The 17992-nt window shown below is 43.0% G+C and overlaps 2 protein-coding genes across 7 annotated transcripts; one reads left to right on the top strand and one right to left on the bottom strand.

The window, feature by feature from the left end:
* Positions 1-873: 873 nt before the first annotated feature.
* tmem30b (transmembrane protein 30B) lies at positions 874-5005 on the bottom strand. Of its 3 annotated transcripts, none has more exons than XM_056425593.1 (8): positions 4817-5005; positions 3865-4062; positions 3467-3574; positions 3251-3358; positions 3012-3099; positions 2788-2925; positions 2297-2503; positions 874-1666 (listed from the first exon to the last, which is right to left on the bottom strand). In XM_056425593.1, exons 1-8 carry the CDS (start codon positions 5003-5005, stop codon positions 1488-1490), a joined length of 1215 nt encoding a protein of 404 aa, XP_056281568.1. In that variant the 3' UTR covers positions 874-1487. The 3 variants fall into 3 exon arrangements, with proteins under 3 accessions (XP_056281568.1, XP_056281569.1, XP_056281570.1); XM_056425594.1 differs by lacking the exon at positions 4817-5005 and adding an exon at positions 4731-4810; XM_056425595.1 differs by lacking the exon at positions 4817-5005 and adding an exon at positions 4735-4796.
* A 218-nt stretch (positions 5006-5223) lies between these two features.
* kdm1a (lysine (K)-specific demethylase 1a) lies at positions 5224-16996 on the top strand. Of its 4 annotated transcripts, XM_056425904.1 has the most exons (22): positions 5224-5239; positions 5952-5988; positions 6663-6947; positions 7331-7499; positions 7794-7927; positions 8030-8108; positions 8225-8317; positions 8560-8666; positions 8898-8979; positions 9194-9288; positions 10225-10242; positions 10561-10703; positions 10817-10907; positions 11405-11539; positions 12857-12930; positions 13661-13772; positions 13970-14102; positions 14189-14376; positions 15057-15171; positions 15266-15393; positions 15766-15912; positions 16081-16996. In XM_056425904.1, exons 2-22 carry the CDS (start codon positions 5959-5961, stop codon positions 16279-16281), a joined length of 2559 nt encoding a protein of 852 aa, XP_056281879.1. In that variant the 5' UTR covers positions 5224-5239; positions 5952-5958; the 3' UTR covers positions 16282-16996. The 4 variants fall into 4 exon arrangements, with proteins under 4 accessions (XP_056281879.1, XP_056281878.1, XP_056281876.1 ...); XM_056425903.1 differs by lacking the exon at positions 5224-5239 and having other exon boundaries at positions 5251-5988; XM_056425901.1 differs by lacking the exon at positions 5224-5239 and having other exon boundaries at positions 5251-6947.
* Positions 16997-17992: the final 996 nt, after the last annotated feature.

The raw sequence follows: 17992 nt of genomic DNA on the forward strand, positions 1-17992 counted from the left end.
CATGTGGAAAACTACAATACCCACAATACAGTTGAACAAATTATAATTTTTTTCTCTCTCGTTTTTAGTTGTGTATGACACTTCTTACGGTCTCTATGGGGGGAGAAAGGGAGTGACCTCCTGTGATGCAGCTGTAAATCCGAACTACAAAACAGTTAATATGAGGAAAGTTATAAATATAAAAAAATGGGATTACTACTTTACTGATGGTTAGATTTGAAATAAAGATAATTTGTCTTGCATTATTCATGTTTATTCAGACTCCTGCTATCACGGTCCGTGTACGTTTGTATCGTTAGTACGTTACTTTAGCAATCATTTGACTATAAACAATGTGAGACATATTCGAAATGTAAGAGTAGCTGTGCTTTTCATGTTTTAGGCTGCCTACAATAACTCGTAGTCAATCTCTGACTAGTGTTCACACACACAACACAGTGCTATATCATTCTTTAGTAGTGCCTTCATTTTCATAATGTTATTTTGTTGGAGGTTCGAAGACACTGTCAGCAGAGTTAGAACAGAACAGGTTAGATGTTGAAAGAGACAGTAACAAGAATGATGGTGCAGTGAGGATGTCTTTTATTTTGAAAGATTCGTACTTCCGGATCGCCTGCCTTGCTTTGCGTACTTCAAAAGAAAAAACTAAATAATTTGCAAAAAAACTACATCGGCTCGTTATTTGAGTTAGGTTCTATATTAATTTTGTTTTAAGGATTCAGACGGGGGAAAAAGAAGAAAAAATGAAACTTTAGACCTCTTGAGACATAAGAAAGTGTAGAAAGGATTCGACCTAGTGATAGTGTAAAACTCTACACTGTTAAAAATGGCAACGTTGCCTAAACTAAATGTTAGAATAAAGACAGAGAGGAATAGTTTTGATGTTTTATTAAATAAATATCAACATGAAGTAAAAAGTCTAAAACCACAGTCTGAGTAAAACATGAGCTTGCATATACAAAACACCAGATCCCTGAGTTAATAGTAATCACAATTTACAGCATTATTTCCAAGCTAATATAACTACACATCTCACACAATCAAGTATACATTATTGTCTAGTATTGTATGGCTTAAAACATTATTTGCCTAATTTAAGGACGTCGTTCATTTTGTGATGATGAAAAGCACAAATGTAACAGACCCCTCTTAGAGCTGTTATTTAGCAATCAACCTGACTTTGTAGAGGAGCCTCATTTCCAAGATGTTCTTACAAGCTAATGTACTCCGATAGTAAAACATCTGATTTTGCAGATATTAGGGAAACGTGTCAAAACTTAATTTGTAAAACTAATACCAGGCTTTTTCTTATCCTAGAGATACATATTCATGTCCACAATAAAATGTGTTCGTTCATATGGAGTCTAGCTCTATATTCCTTTTTGTCTATGTACAATGCCCTGATCATGCCATTGAGCATAAAGGGGGGAAAAGAAGAACGAAAGCATGTTAATAATGTACAAAATCAACCAGCAGAAGTCCATGACTCAGTCTTCTTCAGGAAACTTGAATTTTGCATAGACAATGAGCATGACTATGGACATGATGATGCACAATGAACCAATCACAAGGTAGGCAATGCCCAGGAACTCATTCCGGCCACCCATCCAGGACACATTGCTGAACACCACCTTCTTTTTCCCTTTAAAGCTCATAACAGGATAGTCTGGAGGACAAAATGTTAAGGATATACAGAAAAAATGGAAAACAGTGATCTTCACACAAGCATTAAATATACATAACTAGATTAAGATGCTGTATTAAACAGCCAATGGTTATACATGTTTTACCTATTTATAACTCATAGTAATTTCAATTTGAAAGGATTTATTTTGGGGCATTGGCCTCAATTCGATTAATCAATATATCATATAGCAACTTTAATGAACTGCATAATCCATCTGAGAGGCATTATTTGTAATGACTTATTGCAATGTAGATTGTATGTAAATAAATGGCTTTGCCGTCCTTCTGAAGCCTATGTAAATACCTCAGAGATGTAAATTGGAACATTTGATTATTTTTTTCTGAACTCAAGGAACTCCTGAGTCATTGTGTTTACTCTCAGGTTAAAACTGAACCACACCCAACCGGTTAAACAAGTTAGACGCGACTCTAAACAAGCGGCCGATACAGTGGCGGGCGGGCACGGGGACACACACACACACAGGGGAATACACACACACACAAACGATGGAAAGAAAAGATTAAGGTCAGAGTGAAAAATGACGAATGTAATCTTTAGGCACCTTCATTCAAATCAAACCAGAATCTATAACGTATAGAAAAAGGATACTGTAGTCAATGTCAAGGGTGTAGTTTCCAGCTGGCAGACCACGTGCATAATCACCCTGAGAGATTCTCCGATAGAGCTTTCTGAAATCTGGCAGGGCCGCCCTCCTCATCCACACCAGGAAATCTTGATTGATGAAGCCATTGTTGTTCGGGTCTGCGGGGTCCAAATCGTAAGCAGGTTTGGGCCAAAATAGAGGCTTCACCGTACCTGGAAGTTACACTTGTAATCAGCTATTATGATTCATCAAACAATTCACGTTATTCATAATATGACCCCCAACCCCACAAAAGAAAACCGTATTTACTGCATCAGACTAAGTTGCTTCTTTCATCCACAATACAACTCCTTTCCTACTCTGTAAAATCATATTGACAACACAATCTGTTTTTGAGTAGAGTGGGAACATCTCATCACAAGACAATTCATCTGCATCATATGCACCATTGCTCTAGTTCAGCAGGACAGACAGTTCCAGTGAAGTAAGTCACTACCTTCAAATGCATCCTTCAGAGGCTTGACATCGGGGTTTCTGTATTTGACGTTGTAATCTGTCCACCAAGCAATCCCTTTGCCATCGAAGGGCACCTCCTTCTTTGTCCCATTGACGTGCCGATACAGCTTGAAGGTATCTATTAACAAATGCAAGATTTAATACTTACATCATAACACTGCAAATAAACTTAATTCCAGATGAATTTGAAATATCCTTACATACCATTAAACATGCTGTTTGCTACTGATCCACATGGTACAATTGGTTTCCCACCGTCAGTGTCATAGGGTGAACAGGTGTCACTGGGAGTCTTTAAGAGGGACAGATAACAGTGTTTTTAATACTCGTGGCATATTTGTACTCAATTCAGCATATCTCTTAAATAGTTTTACTCCAATTGAGATCATCTGGATTTAGTTTTTCCCAGTTGTGTTCTTCAAAACCCTATGTTGGTAACTCACCTTAAAGTTATCCAGGTCTCCGGACAGCTGGGTATCATCTTTGGACACACCGTACCTTCTGTAGTTCTGGAAGTAGTTGGACAAACCGTAATAAAAGAACACGGGTCCCTGTGGAGGAAAACAGCATCACAGCCAAGGATCAGCGGCAGGAGGAAAGTTAAACATCATTAGTATTTCTATGCGTGTGAACGTGTCTGTGGAAAGCTCCAATGTGACCTCAATTAAACTGGGAATGTTAAAGTCCAGCTGGCACACACAGTTCTTTACATCCTTGTCGGTGCACTTGTAGCAATCTGAGTCTGTTTCAACCCCAGTGTAGTCAATCTAGGAAAGAACAAAAAAAAGGCAATCATTAATTATTGATGGCTTCAAAACCTGTCTCCATCAAGTGTTAAGGACACCACGCGTCTTTAAACTCTGTCCAATATTACGTACAAGTGACAAGTCTGCGAGCAGGTAGCAGTGTACAGTTTTGGACTCTACGTCCATTTAATTAATCTCAACACCAAAAGAAAAGGGATTTTAAAAATATTGATTTAAGAGGAGTTCACTTCAATCCAGTTTACACACGTTTCACTTTTTCTCTTCCGCTCTCATTTTTTTTACAATCATACCTCCATATCCTGGATGCTCTTTGAAGTGACAAAGAGAGCAACGCCAATGCCAATGAATGTCAGGCCGATGAGGACAAATCCTGGGATGACAATGCCAGCTGAAAGTATAGGCTGCCATGCCGGAAGCCTCTGCTGAGTGAAGGCAGTGTTGTCAGGCCGATTGGCTAATATCTGCTCTTCCTTCACCATTGTTTTGTTCTGTTGGATAGATTGTTAATCAGCTCACCAGTTTGACAATAATACTTTATCTTAAAGTGTATAATAGCCATATCAAACACTCCCTGTAAAGCCTCGATGACTAAACCCTCCCCACCTAACTTCTTTTAAATCACTTCTTAAAACCCATTTTTATAGAACATCTTTTAAGTGATCTAGTCCTTTTATGTAGAACTTTGGTTCCCCTAATTTAGTTTGTCTGTTTTTTATTTTTTATTTTACTATATATTTTTTTATGTTACATTTGTTTCTTACTATTCCATTTGTTTTGCCTTGACTCTCTGTAGAGCACTTTGTAAACTGTGTCTTTAAAGGTGCTATATAAATAAACTAATAATAATAATTATTATTTGTTCTGACTCAAAATACTTCCCGATTTCTGCAACTTGAAGCCTCTACTCTCAATTAGAGTTAAAGTAGGACGTTACAGACACCCGGAATAGTTAATACGACTCTTTGTTATGACTCCAGCCTTAAAAGGCTTCATATCACAGACAAAAACCTTGAATCTCAACTACCAACAACACTCACATTAGCCGAGAGCAAAACAGACTCTCCGTAGACTTCAAAACAAACTCGCTGGTAAAGTGAAATTGTTAAAGTGATGCAGAAAACATTCTATATTCAACATTTGGATCTTAGCTACTTACGCACAGTCGGCTCAAAATGGAGAATAAAGGGTTGAACAAAACGTCGGTGAGTTTCCCCGAGTAGCAGGCGCGACAGAAACGCTCACCTTTACCTGTCCACCCCCACCTTGCCTGCCCATCCTGTTCTTCTTCCCCACTGACGTCAGCTTCGTGTGCAGACGCAAAGCAAAGTTGTTTGTCGTTTTTCCACAAACGGAAGAAGAAGAAGAAGAGGGAAAAAAAACATCACGGCAATTTGTTTCACTTCTATAGGTTACTTGAAAAACAATTGGCATATGTGTTGGAAACAGACTGTAAGCGTAAACCTAAAAAATAAAAACGGATCCATTGTAGTAGTTTTTCGTATTAAAACCCCGCCCACTTTTTGAGTGGATTGACAGTTATTTCAACCAATCGTTCCGCTGCGTGGTGTTGGGCAACGTTTTCAATCTACCAATCAGGAACGAGTTCATTGAAAAGAGACCTGCTACTGTGTTGTCTTTGTGTTGACATATTAGGAGGACCGAGAGGTAATATTCACATTTCCTCTGTTTAACGCTGTAAACACTGGTCCCCGGTGCAGGGGAGTGTTCCTCACGCTCGGCCAGTGTTTACATTCACACACATTTGAAAGCGAGGCCGGCGCCTTTTGTTTCTCGAGGTCGCACCTGCTGCTGTTGGTGCTAACCAGGTCTCATTGTTAGCGCCGCTAACGAACTACCATAGCATTGTCTGGTAATATACATTTGAAAGGAACTGCATTCAGAAGCGCTTCGATATGTGTTTGCAGCATAAGTTCCGCTGCGCTTTTACGGAAGGGTATATCACATCGCATTCCTCTGCCCTGTTTGCGAGTAACGTTCGCTGTCAAGAACCGAGCTACCGTTAGCTACCGCAAGCTAACGTCGGTCCGCTGCTTTGCTCTGAATCTGCTCGCTAACATTTTTAAAAAGTCAACTTGTTCACGGTGGGAATCGGGAACCACTCGCGGTCTCAGCACAGTAAACGTGTGCACGCATAACTGCTGTTAAAATGATTAAATGTGTTAATACGGGCTTAGGATTTCTAAACGTTAATTCTATAATCAACCGGTGAAACACATTTTATACGAGTATATTGTGATATTACCACTGGCAATTTTTCAAACATGTTTTCTCAATGTTCACGTTTCACTTTGTATATGTGTGTCCAGTTTATTAGCCTGTTCGTAACCATACTTCTGGTTCTGTCTTCATTTCTTAGTGTTTGAATGGATAATACCAGGTGCACGGAGAAATGGGTAAAACAAGACACGGTTACTGTCACCATGGAAACCTCCTTTCATAATCCACGCCATTCATGCCCTCTCAGCTAATTTTAATTAAATCATTCAGTGATGTGACCGTATAGTATTTTTTTATAATGGTTTATTTAATAAGGGACAGTGCACATTGATAAAAACATTTCAGTAAATGTGCCAGAGTTAGCCAAGAGGCTATTTTTCATCTTTAGTCCCAATGATGCTGATGTTAAGAACAAGCCTGAAAACATAAGATTACAAATACAATCTATAGACAAAGCAAATAAAATAAGGGAGAACAAGCCTTTGGTTGCAGGTTGACAGATGTTGTAAACTATTATTTCATAAGTTAATTTGTGTTAAATATTGAATCGGGTCAAAATGACCCGAAGGCAACACAAGGGTTAAGACAACTAGGAAATGTGTGATTTTTTTTTAATAGGTTTTAATATTGTATCTGTTGTAGACAAACGCATTTAGGGAGTACCGCAAAGGTCACAGAGTGTTACCTTTATTTTTCGTTGTTAGTTTTCATCACACAACCAACACGTTGATCAGTGTAAAAAATAAATTATTCCCTTTACTATCAAACAGTCACATTTCAACCATTTCCCTTGGGCTGTTGTATGTTTCATCTTGATGGAGTTCATCAAGATGATGTCCCCTGTGTTCAGGAGAGGCCTCCATCATCATCCATGATGCTGTCTAGCAAGAAGTCAGATGCTGGCTCCTCCTCTACATCTGCTGCGGGAGCACCGGGAGGCGACCGGCCCCCTGTTGCCGATGCCCAGACTGGTACATCGGCCTCAGCTGCAGGCCTTATGGATGTAAAGAAAAAGGAAAGGTCATCCCCAAGTGGTGAACCTGGAGGAGCCCCACTGCCTCATCAAGCAGGCCTTGGCGGGGCGGACCAAGATGCAGCGGAAGTTCGCAGAACGAGTCGTCGCAAGCGAGCAAAAGTAAATATCTTAGGGTTGTGAATCCTCTCGCTCCGGGAGGAAAAGAAGCTGCCAAAACTGATATGAAGAGTGAACGTTAGTTTTATCTGGTACTGTCATTCCAATGTATTTTAATGAACATTTGTTTTCTTTAAAGGATCAATACAACTTTTGCAACTGCAATATTGTTCTCTAGGTGAAGTCACAGGTTCTCACTTGCATATGTGCACCAGTGGAAATTAGCGACAGAGGTAATGTCTCGTAATCTTTGCAGCATGATGTTCTTGGTATTTGTTTCTTATTCACAGAACGGTTTTGGCACTTCTACTGTGAGTGACGTGGGCGCACCCAATCGATACACCGCAACGCTGGTTTTAATGATGCTTTTATTGTGCCTAACGCTGCAGGTGGAATACCGCGAGATGGACGAAAGCCTGGCTAATCTGTCGGAGGACGAATATTACTCTGAGGAGGAGAGGAATGCCAAGGCTGAAAAAGAGAGGAAGCAGGTCATCCCTCCGCCACCTCCACCACCAGAAGAAGAAAATGACAGTGAACCAGAGGAGCCGTCTGGTCAGTCTGACACGAGATGCATCTGAACAACGCAGGGACATTAAACTGATGTTTTTGGTTGAAGAAATAATCTTAAAATGTGTAATAAATAGCCTGATCTTTTCTTAAAGAGAGAGAAGAGAGATTTTTCCTCTGCTAACTTGAATGCCGTGTTGTTAAGTCTGGTAATTTGCCCTGTGTTTGATCTCATTTTGGAGCTCATTGCCCATGAATGCTCTCTCCTTTTGTCTTAAATGTATTCTAAATCACACTGAATGCTTTTAATAGAATAGTGATATGTGTGTTAATTGTTAGGTGTCGAAGGAGCTGCTTTCCAGAGCCGTCTTCCTCATGACCGTATGACATCCCAGGAGGCCGCCTGCTTCCCTGACATCATAACCGGTCCTCAACAGACTCAGAAGGTCTTCCTCTATATCCGCAACCGTACCGTAAGCGCCCGCATAGACGCATTACTTTGTAACTAAGGACTTTGGGATTATTGTTTTGAACTTGTGTACGACTGTGTCTTAATTCATATTAACCTCATACAGCTCCAACTTTGGCTGGACAACCCTAAAATCCAGCTAACATTTGAGGCCACAGCACAGCAGCTTGAAGCTCCATATAACAGTGAGACATTAAATTTAACATGATTTTTCTTTTTCTACATTTGCTCCCTTTTCTTTTTTACTTTGTCGTGAAAGCAATTGTCGTTGAGGTTTAATTTGCTATTCCTCTCCTTTTAGGTGATGCCGTCTTGGTTCACAGAATACACAGCTACTTAGAAAGGCATGGCCTCGTTAACTTTGGCATTTACAAGAGGGTCAAGCCTTTACCGAGTAAGTTCACTGCACAAGTAAAATAACACTAACCATTTGCTATCATTTATGTCTTCTTCAAGCCGCTTTGGTTTTAAGGCAGACGTGTCTTTTTAATTTATATTTTCCCAAAAAAGATCTGCTTTCTAGAAGTGATTGTCTGAGTTTGGGATTTCTACCTACTCCGGCTTGTGGATGAAATCGGGCACTGACCTGCTGCTGTATGGACACCGAGTTAATGTGCTCCCTATTTGTTGTTACAGCGAAGAAGACCGGAAAGGTTATCGTTATTGGTGGAGGTGTGTCTGGTCTAGCTGCAGCCAGGCAGCTGCAAAGCTTTGGGATGGATGTTACAGTATTGGAGGCCAGGGTAGGTGATCAACAGCTTCTCTCACTTCATTTTGGTCTAATTGTTTTGTCACATTTTCTTAACCAGCTGTTGGTGTAAACATTTTATGATTATAAACCATTTATTGTTGTTGTTACAATTGATAGCATTTTGAGATTAGTGCCACTCTATACACCCTATAGATACAAGTTTCTAAGGGTTTAGATGATAACTAATTGAGTGACCTAAATATACTTTGCTTTTTCCATGCAGGACCGTGTTGGAGGCAGAGTGGCCACATTTAGGAAGGGCAACTATGTCGCTGATCTGGGAGCCATGGTGGTGACGGGGCTGGGTAAGATACAGATAGTGTTGTTTTTTTTAAGTCGATAAAGTCAAAACATCCTTTAGTTTCAAATCATGACAGATTATCATTGACCTAGATTTGAGGCCGTTTCTTTTGACAAAGTAGGACAGAAGTTCTCTGAGACATTCTAGTTACAAAACAATACCTGTAGAGGGTGTTATTGAACAGGCTGTGTCATTGTCGACTGTGTGTCCATGTTCAGGAGGGAATCCAATGGCAGTGATCAGCAAGCAGGTTAACATGGAGCTGGCCAAGATCAAACAGAAGTGTCCACTGTATGAAGCCAATGGCCAGGCTGTGAGTATAATGACATTACGTAATCAGAAAATGTAGTTGTCTTTTGTCCACTATCCTCTCGCAGACAAGCTGGTTTTTCTCATACAAACAAGTAGAATCCAGAGATACCTGAATGCAATTATGTACTTAAAGTAGTTGTAAAGAGGCTTAATTCTTCTGTTTTATATTTACTTGTAAAGCTAAGCCATGACTTAACACTTTTATAGATGGCAAAAAGTGCGTGTTATTGGGTCCAACCAACTGAAGCTGGAAAAATAACTCCCTGCTGCAGTCATACTGACATGTTAATGTTCAAATGGCTCATCTCTGGCTACAATAGTATAATACATGTGTATCCATATATTTTTTTAATTAAACCAGGAGTGTGTTTACTTCCTTCAACAGAAGATGTTTACTTATGCACAAAAGTTCCCTCTTGGGAGACGAATGCTATGTGTCTTGGTTTCTAGCCGTTCTCCAAGCCCCGTTGTCCTGAGGCAGAGATCTGGCTTTCCATAAGCCACAAAAATACACTGGGAGGAGGATTCATTTAACTGCTTGACTTCATTTCATCAACAACAGCTCCAGTTCCTTTCAGAGCAAAGCAGACCAGAACACGGATATAGCCTAATGTCATTAAATATGAAATAAACAGTGTTTCCCCCACTAATTGTTGTGCTGTCCGTCAAGTGGCAGCAACAGTCGTAGGATGTTTAGGTTCATGTTCGGGACACTTCTCTTGAAGTAGAGACCAGCCAGCAGGGCTCTAGCAGCATCCACATCATGTGTAACTGGTTTCCTCCTGTGCAGGAAAAGGCAAATTAAATGACCATGTTTTATTTTTGTGCAAACCAGTTTGAGGTTAAAGCTGTGTTTACTTCATATGTTCTCTCCCCCCCACCCTCTTCTCTCTTGTCTTCTCAACCGCCATGGTAATCTGTTGCTGGACTACTCAAGGGTGAACGATGCACAAGTGTATGTATTCATTTATGTAACACATTCCATATATATGTTTCTTCTGTTTTTATTTGGCAATCTGTGACTCAACTTCATGACACAGTAAGAAAAGTAGACTCGCTTACAAGTTGGATTATGAAGTAATCTATAATTCCATGAATTAAGTCCAGAAGTTCTTGTGAAATTCTGCTTCTTGTACCAGTTGTACTTCTTTCTGTGCCTATTTAGCTTCAGTTGAGTCTGGCATGCTTTTGTCTTCTTTTTTTATTTTACTCTAAATTCCATCAATGCTGTCATTATTGAGACTGGTGTCCAATGGTGTCATTTTGTATCTAGGTGCCAAAAGAAAAAGATGAGATGGTGGAGCAAGAGTTCAACAGATTGCTGGAAGCCACCTCCTTCCTCAGCCACCAGCTGGACTTTAACTTCCTCAACAACAAACCCGTTTCCCTCGGACAGGCCTTGGAGGTGGTCATACAGTGAGTATGGTGAACACTACGTGAGCTCGCATACAGGAGGTGTGACCGATGGGTCCTGCACGTTTGTATCCAATATAGAGATGCAGCCACTTATTCTAATATGGTGTGTGCAGGCTGCAGGAAAAGCATGTAAAAGATGAGCAGATAGAACACTGGAAGAAGATTGTAAAGACTCAGGAAGACCTCAGGGATCTTCTCAATAAGGTGAGTGCAAGTCTTATTAAGTGAGTGGTATCGATCTGTTTGTCTGACTCTCGGAAAAACAGACAAATAAGTGTATTTCCTGAAAACTTAACTATTTTGCTTAAGATGCCTCGAAGGGAATTCTTGGAAAGTGGTGGAGAACTTTTCATTTTCCATTATTTTTAATTGTTGAAAAAAACATGATCAGAAACATGAGTAGAAATTGGACTGTCAATGTTTAATTTCTGCTGGAACTTCTTTCAATTGGCTTGTCAGTTGGGTTTGTTTGATTGGGTTCACTAAGAGCTAATAGATGGAGGACACTGAGTTAAATGTGTGGCAGCAGTCAAGCAATGCCATAACGGTAACAAAAGGCGTTAGACCTGATCACTACTGCTTTTATTTTAGGCTCTGATCATGGGGGTTTCATTTTAACAACATAACCAACCCACAGAGTTATTATTTTTTCTTTTATCCACTATTATTTCATGACTTCTTTTCCTCCGTCTCCTTTTTAGATGGTGACCACTAAGGAACGGGTTAAGGAGCTCCATCAGCAGCACAAAGAGGCCAGTGAAGTCAAACCACCGAGAGATATCACGGCCGAGTTCCTGGTGAAGAGCAAGCACCGCGACCTCACCACGCTCTGCAAAGTAAGCAAAAACACTATTTCAGAAAAAGAAAGGGAACATGTGATCGGAAGACGGTTACAAAAGAGTTCTCACATCATCATGCTGTCTAAACCAGATCCCGATGTGACGGTTTCATTACTTCCAGGCTGAAATCGGGTTTCAACGTTGACTTGTCCCAACTCCATTTGTGGTGTTGTGGGAATTGCATAGTGTATGTTGCTGTAGTTTGAAGTATTGGGTTTCCTTTGTTAATTATTAGGTGTACGTGCGGGTCAGGAAGTTGACCGCCATAATTTGTAGGATGGAAACATTATATTTGTTTTGAAAATCCAAACATTTGTAAAGGTATTGCAATGCAGAGGTACGAGCATACACAATGGCTATTTCAGGATGGATGTTAATACCGTGCTCTCCAAGTAAACCAGACAGGCTGTGTTTAAGTGGTTTAATGCCTCGGTTGGATGTATTATTAGAGTGAGCGCTGCAGTCGTATTTTTGCTTCAGATAAATGGCCTCCACTACGGCTCTGTGCGTATTTTAGAAGGAGGTTTTAGTTGGTTTAAACACAGGTGGTGTTTATCTGCTACCCATCCGCTGTCTAAAAAAACACTTCAAGACTTTGAATCACCGTCTGACTCTCTTTTTCTCTGCCTATAGACACACACACTTTCAGCAAGACAGAATGAGTGTGTGTGTGCTCTTGACATGTGAGACTACACTGTATAACAAGATGTAAGGCTGTGTCAGGATATCTTTGCGGGGGTATTTCTCAGTAGTCTTGCCATTTGTAGTATTTCCCCAGGTCAGCTTGGTGGCGTCTTTCGGATGCAACATGTTCTAGACTGAAGTGTGTGTGTGTGTGTGTGTGTGTGTGTGTGTGGCTGTTCCCGAGGTGGGAGGTGGTTCCCAGACGCTGCACTCTCTGTTGTAGTTGCTTCTATTGTGGTGAACTGATGAACAGGTTGAGTCAGCCCATTCTGTCGAGACTGCTTGTCCTTTCTGCATGACCTGAAACCCTCTGGGTGTGTATCTTTAAGTGTGCACACACACCACGATGTTCGTCACCAGCTCCTAACGTCTGACAGAAATTCAGTGTGGGAATTATTTTCTATTCATATTCAGCCCAATGGTGAAATATTGTAAACAAATTAATCCAGTTTAATCTAATAGTTTTGCTCCTCAATTTATTTTCTCATTAAGTTCTAGCTCGTTAGTTTAAATTGGAAATGCATGTGTGCTCCATAATCACAATGATCAAATGTAGTGTCGTTGCATCAGTATTTCCCTGCAGCGATGCTCAGTGGATGAACTTGTGCCGTGTGCCCTGTCCCTGTGTAGGAGTACGATGAGTTGGTGGAGCTGCAGGTCAAGCTGGAGGAGAGGCTGCAGGAGCTGGAGGCCAATCCACCCAGGTAACCGACCCAGTCCACCGACCCAGTTCACCAGTGGGTACTGACGAAGACGTAGTGGCCGGAAGGAAATTGAGCTCGTCTCGAGTTCTTCCCCCTGTTCTTTTTGAGCACCGTCTTTTGTTTAATGGTCAAATCACTCGTTTTGATCTCACTGTGTTGTGACTCGGCACCTTCACAGTATACACGCCATTATTCTGTTTAGTTAATGGTCGCTGTCAAAGTCAGTGAAACGTGTCTATTTGAGAACCTAAAGCAAGAATATCCCAGGGTATGAAATGGTTCAAAAGATAACATGAAGCACTTATTTGAATCCAGCGAGGAACCGAGGCAGCAGCTCCTTGTTGGTCTGGATTGGATCAGTCCATCCATTTGAGATGTCACTGCTCCAGTATTCTTATTTTTTAATTATTCTTATCGGGAGCTATCCAAGCTAAATATGCTAGGCTGGCTATGGTGAAGCAATATTGGTTTGAGCTGGAGTAAAAATTATCTGTCATTAATGGTAATAACAGATAATTGGTGTTGGAGCCCTGAGGCCATTAGCAACAGTTGTTTACCTGTGTGTATTGTGGCAGTTTGTCAATTAAAAAAAGTTTCCAGATAACATACGAGTTGAAATATGCATTATGTTTTGAGTGTTTTCTGCGTTGGCGTGAGTAAACCTGCGCCTCCGTCTCAATAACTGTCTGAACGCATGACCACGTCTCTCGTCTTCCCTTCTTTCCCACAGTGACGTTTACCTGTCGTCCAGGGATCGGCAGATCCTGGACTGGCACTTTGCCAATTTGGAGTTTGCCAATGCGACGCCCCTCTCCACCCTTTCCCTCAAGCATTGGGATCAGGTACGAACACGAACCCATCTTGAAACGGTCGAACTCCGTCGTCCTGAGGATGCCGTTGCATCGCAAAGCCCCAAAGTCCTCTTACAAACCCATGTTCACAACAAGATATCGCTAGATTAACTATGAGACACCTCTGTCACTCAGCTTTATTACTTTTAGGGATTCAATTGTGCGACACGTTCTTACTTTACACACAGGATGATGACTTTGAGTTCACCGGCAGCCACCTGACGGTAAGGAATGGCTATTCGTGTGTTCCTGTGGCGCTGGCTGAAGGCTTGGACATCAAACTAAACACAGCCGTGCGGCAGGTCCGGTATACGGCTTCTGGTACGTTCACAGGACTGTGTGTGTGTGTGTGTGTGTGTGTGTGTGTGTGTCCTATGCGTGTGAAACGGATCCTCGTCTGTCTTCAGGCTGCGAGGTGATAGCCGTCAACACGCGCTCCACCACCCAGACCTTCATATACAAGTGCGACGCGGTGCTGTGCACCTTGCCGCTCGGCGTGCTGAAGCAGCAGCCCCCCGCGGTGCAGTTCGTCCCCCCGCTGCCCGAGTGGAAGACGTCCGCCATCCAGAGGATGGGCTTCGGCAACCTCAACAAGGTGCGGCGCCTGGCATTCATCACCCCGAGGTCGCCGCCTTCTTTCCTCGACCTTTTGATTGGTCTAGATTCTAGAGGCACGCCGTGAACATGTGCAACGCAGTCGAGACGGTTCTGAGGAGTCTGACCTTTAGGAGGAACCCGCTCGGGGAAAGTGTGTGCCAAGCGTGATCTGCAGTCGGGCTTCGTGTGAATGATCGCTGCTTTTTGCAAGAGTTAAAAAAAAAATTTTAATCTGATCCCAGTTCTGATTCTGCGTCACTCCTCTTGGCCCAACGGCTCTTGTGCACTCGGTTGCTGAGCATCGTCGGCAGCAGAGTAGTTTCTCCTCATTCTACTGCAGCACGGAGCAGAATACTGCATTATTATGCAATCTGATCTGCTGCTACCTCCCGTCTCCAGCAGATGGCGCTCAGCTATTCACACATTGATAATTACCAGGTTGATGGCACTAAATGTGCTGAACACGCTTTTGATCAAAATGCGCACATTGATTGATGTTTTTTTGAGGAATCATAGGTTAGGGCACTTATAAGCTCGATAGCTTCGGCCTCGACCCTTTCGGTCAGCCACTTTCTTCTTTTGTTGAATTCTGATTGTTGTATATTTTGCTGATCGAAGTAAACTCAACTCCAACTGGATGCGTGACCTTCGTGTTCTTCGTGTTCCTCCCGTCTGAAGGTGGTGTTGTGCTTTGACCGCGTGTTCTGGGATCCCAGCGTCAACCTGTTTGGCCACGTCGGCTCCACCACAGCCAGTCGTGGCGAACTCTTCCTCTTCTGGAACCTCTACAAAGGTGATGAGATGCTTTGTTTTAGTTTATCCTTTTGCTCATCTTCACACATTCATCGACGGTCTCGGTAACACGTTGTGACTTTTTCCCCCTTCAGCCCCGATCCTCCTCGCTCTGATGGCCGGCGAGGCCGCCGGCATCATGGAGAACATCAGCGACGACGTGATCGTCGGCCGCTGCCTGGCGATTCTCAAAGGGATATTTGGAAGCAGCGCCGTCCCGCAGGTACACAACTGGGAATCACCGAGGACAAAAACCCTCACAACGCCGTTATCTATGAACTACCGATGTTCAGTTTGAGATTTGCTCATTTTTCTTTACTTCTTGAGTTACTCTTGAACTTAAGTTCATCACCAAATTGTTTATTCCCCTCCAAACTCAGCGTCTACACAGTTTGACAAACTGGCCGATCTGTTCAAATATACCTTCATCATGTTGGTTGTTTACAGAAAAGGAGTGTTGGGTTTTATCTTTAGGCGCCATCATTGGTGTTTTCTCTGGTTTTTCCAGTACTTTGAGCGTTTGAACCGTGAACAGGTTCCTCTCTCATCGTCATGGAAACTCCTAAGCGGTATGTGTTGTTTGTCGTCACGGCAGCCAAAGGAAACCGTGGTCACTCGTTGGCGTGCCGACCCCTGGGCTCGGGGCTCCTACTCGTACGTCGCAGCGGGTTCTTCGGGCAACGACTATGACCTCATGGCACAACCCATCACGCCTGGCCCCGCCATACCCGGAGCCTCACAGGTAATGTACACACACACACACAATGGGAGAGTGAAATCATATATCATATATGGTCATATTTACTACCGCAATTTTGTTGCCGTTTCACCAATCTCACATTTCATTGAATCCTTGGTCGCGTTGGAACGATCCGACATCAATCGGCGCGCTCTCCTCTCTCCCCCTCAGCCGGTGCCTCGCCTCTTCTTCTCCGGGGAGCACACGATCAGGAACTACCCCGCCACGGTGCACGGCGCCCTGCTCAGCGGGCTCCGCGAAGCCGGACGCATCGCCGACCAGTTCCTGGGCGCCATGTACACGCTCCCCCGACAGGCCACGCCCACAGCCGCCAGCAACCCTCAACAGGCTCATCCCACCCCCAGTGTCTGACCCCACCCAGTCCCCGCCCACTCGGGACTGCGGGACCAACGAAAGCAGCGGATGAGAAAATACAAAACGCTTTCCCCCGTAAAGCGTCTATATTCCTGAACATGAAAGGTCTCGGCGGTCCCTGGAAACACTTTGCGTCATCGCCTTCCCTCAATGACACCGAGTTCATGTCCCGGCTTTAGGGATGATGTGAAGTTGAGATTCTTTAAGTGGAGCATTACAGTTCGGACAGAATTATTTTGGGACATTTAGTGACGGTTCTCATTTCCAGCAACACGTGGAGGCCGATGTAACCGACGGCGACCGGGCGACGCTAAAGGACGACTGACGCATCCCAATTTCGTCTTTTAGAACTGTGATTTCCCAAGTCTTGAAAACGGAAGCGTGGCATTATGTTTGGAGTGATAACGTGTATTTGATTCCCTGTGGAGCATGACTGCAAAACCAACGTCTATTTATGTGCCCTCGTTTAAAGCCTGAAAGTACTCAGAACCTCGAGGCGTCCGTTGGACCGGCCTCAAGGCCTCGTCTTAAAGCGTCGCTACGTTTACTTTCTATTATTCACGGTTGCAGAGAGTAGTGGAAATAGTTTGTACTCAAGAATTGTGAATGTTTTTGTTGCCATAGCAGTTTACGTATTTTATTATGGTCGTCATCACATCCTTTTTTTATATTTTCAAATTTTTTGTTATTAAATGAGAAATGGTGTCTTGAATTCAGCGTGTTCTTCTCGAAGTGTGTGTCTGGGGGTATGTACAGACTCCTCCCACTTGCTGCCATGAGCATTTTGGAAATCAGCCACAATAAGAACATTTGAAATCAGTCCAGATACTGATTGTAGAAGTTTGAGCCATTCCAGCAGCTTGGCGTTTGGGGGTTAATCGGTCGGTCGGTCGGTCGACCATTTTGGTCAAGACTGAAACTATTTGACTGTAACTTTGTACAGACTCGTCGTACCCAGATGATGAATCCTGCAGACTGCTGAGCCCATCGGTACTTTAGCTCATGACCAAATACCCTTCAGTAATAATACTGAGTAAATTACCATACAACATGCACAATTATCCCACTAATGTCACGTCCCAAGTTATTTAAAGCTGCAGGCTCGACCTCAACGACCCTTTGTGTGTATTCTCAGTCAACTTCCCCCTCAGCCGTTCCCGTGACGCTTGTTTAGGACGTGAAGCCCCTTCCTCCATCTCCCTGCAGCGCCACCGAGTCGTTTCCATGGCTGATGTCACAGCACTGATTTGGGTCGGGCCGAGGCTCGGCAGGACCAGGGTCTGACCGGGCACCGCTGTGTTACAGTGGTCCCCAAACTAAGGCCCACGGGCCGGATACGGCCCGCCTCCACATTTGGCCCGGCCCCCTGAACAATACCAGAGACGCTTTGTTTTTTTTACTCTGGCCACGCAAATCCTCGACTAGCCGCTGTCAAATAGAACGGAATAAGATCCCAGAAAGGGTCATTAATATTTGGTTGTGTGGCTTTCTGGAAAACAATACATGTTTACATGTAGGCACCCTGGGATCGTCACACTTTACAAACTGACCCCGCCCCCATCAGAGAAGGGAAAACTGATGTGGCCCTCACAGGAAAACACAGGACCCCTGTTCTTGCATCTGAACTTGGGACGGATTAAACTCCACAAGCAGGACAGTGTTGACCCCGAATCAACTGGATTGACCTTTTGAGACTGAAGCCGCAAAC

This window comes from Pseudoliparis swirei, chromosome 11 (assembly GCF_029220125.1).
Source record: "Pseudoliparis swirei isolate HS2019 ecotype Mariana Trench chromosome 11, NWPU_hadal_v1, whole genome shotgun sequence".
NCBI lineage: Eukaryota > Metazoa > Chordata > Actinopteri > Perciformes > Liparidae > Pseudoliparis > Pseudoliparis swirei.

Excerpts from the sequence above, each read along its gene's own strand:
- kdm1a (XM_056425901.1), top strand. The coding sequence starts at position 6,615 with ATGTTTCATCTTGATGGAGTTCATCAAGATGATGTCCCCTGTGTTCAG. Across the intron at positions 7,928-8,029 it reads TCTATATCCGCAACCGTACC|CTCCAACTTTGGCTGGACAA; the intron begins GTAAGCGCCCGC and ends AACCTCATACAG. Across the intron at positions 15,172-15,265 it reads CTTCTGGAACCTCTACAAAG|CCCCGATCCTCCTCGCTCTG; the intron begins GTGATGAGATGC and ends TTCCCCCTTCAG.
- tmem30b (XM_056425593.1), bottom strand. The coding sequence starts at position 5,005 with ATGCCAATTGTTTTTCAAGTAACCTATAGAAGTGAAACAAATTGCCGT. Across the intron at positions 2,926-3,011 it reads AGCAAACAGCATGTTTAATG|ATACCTTCAAGCTGTATCGG; the intron begins GTATGTAAGGAT and ends ATTTGTTAATAG. Across the intron at positions 1,667-2,296 it reads CACCCTTGACATTGACTACA|ACTATCCTGTTATGAGCTTT; the intron begins GTATCCTTTTTC and ends TTTGTCCTCCAG.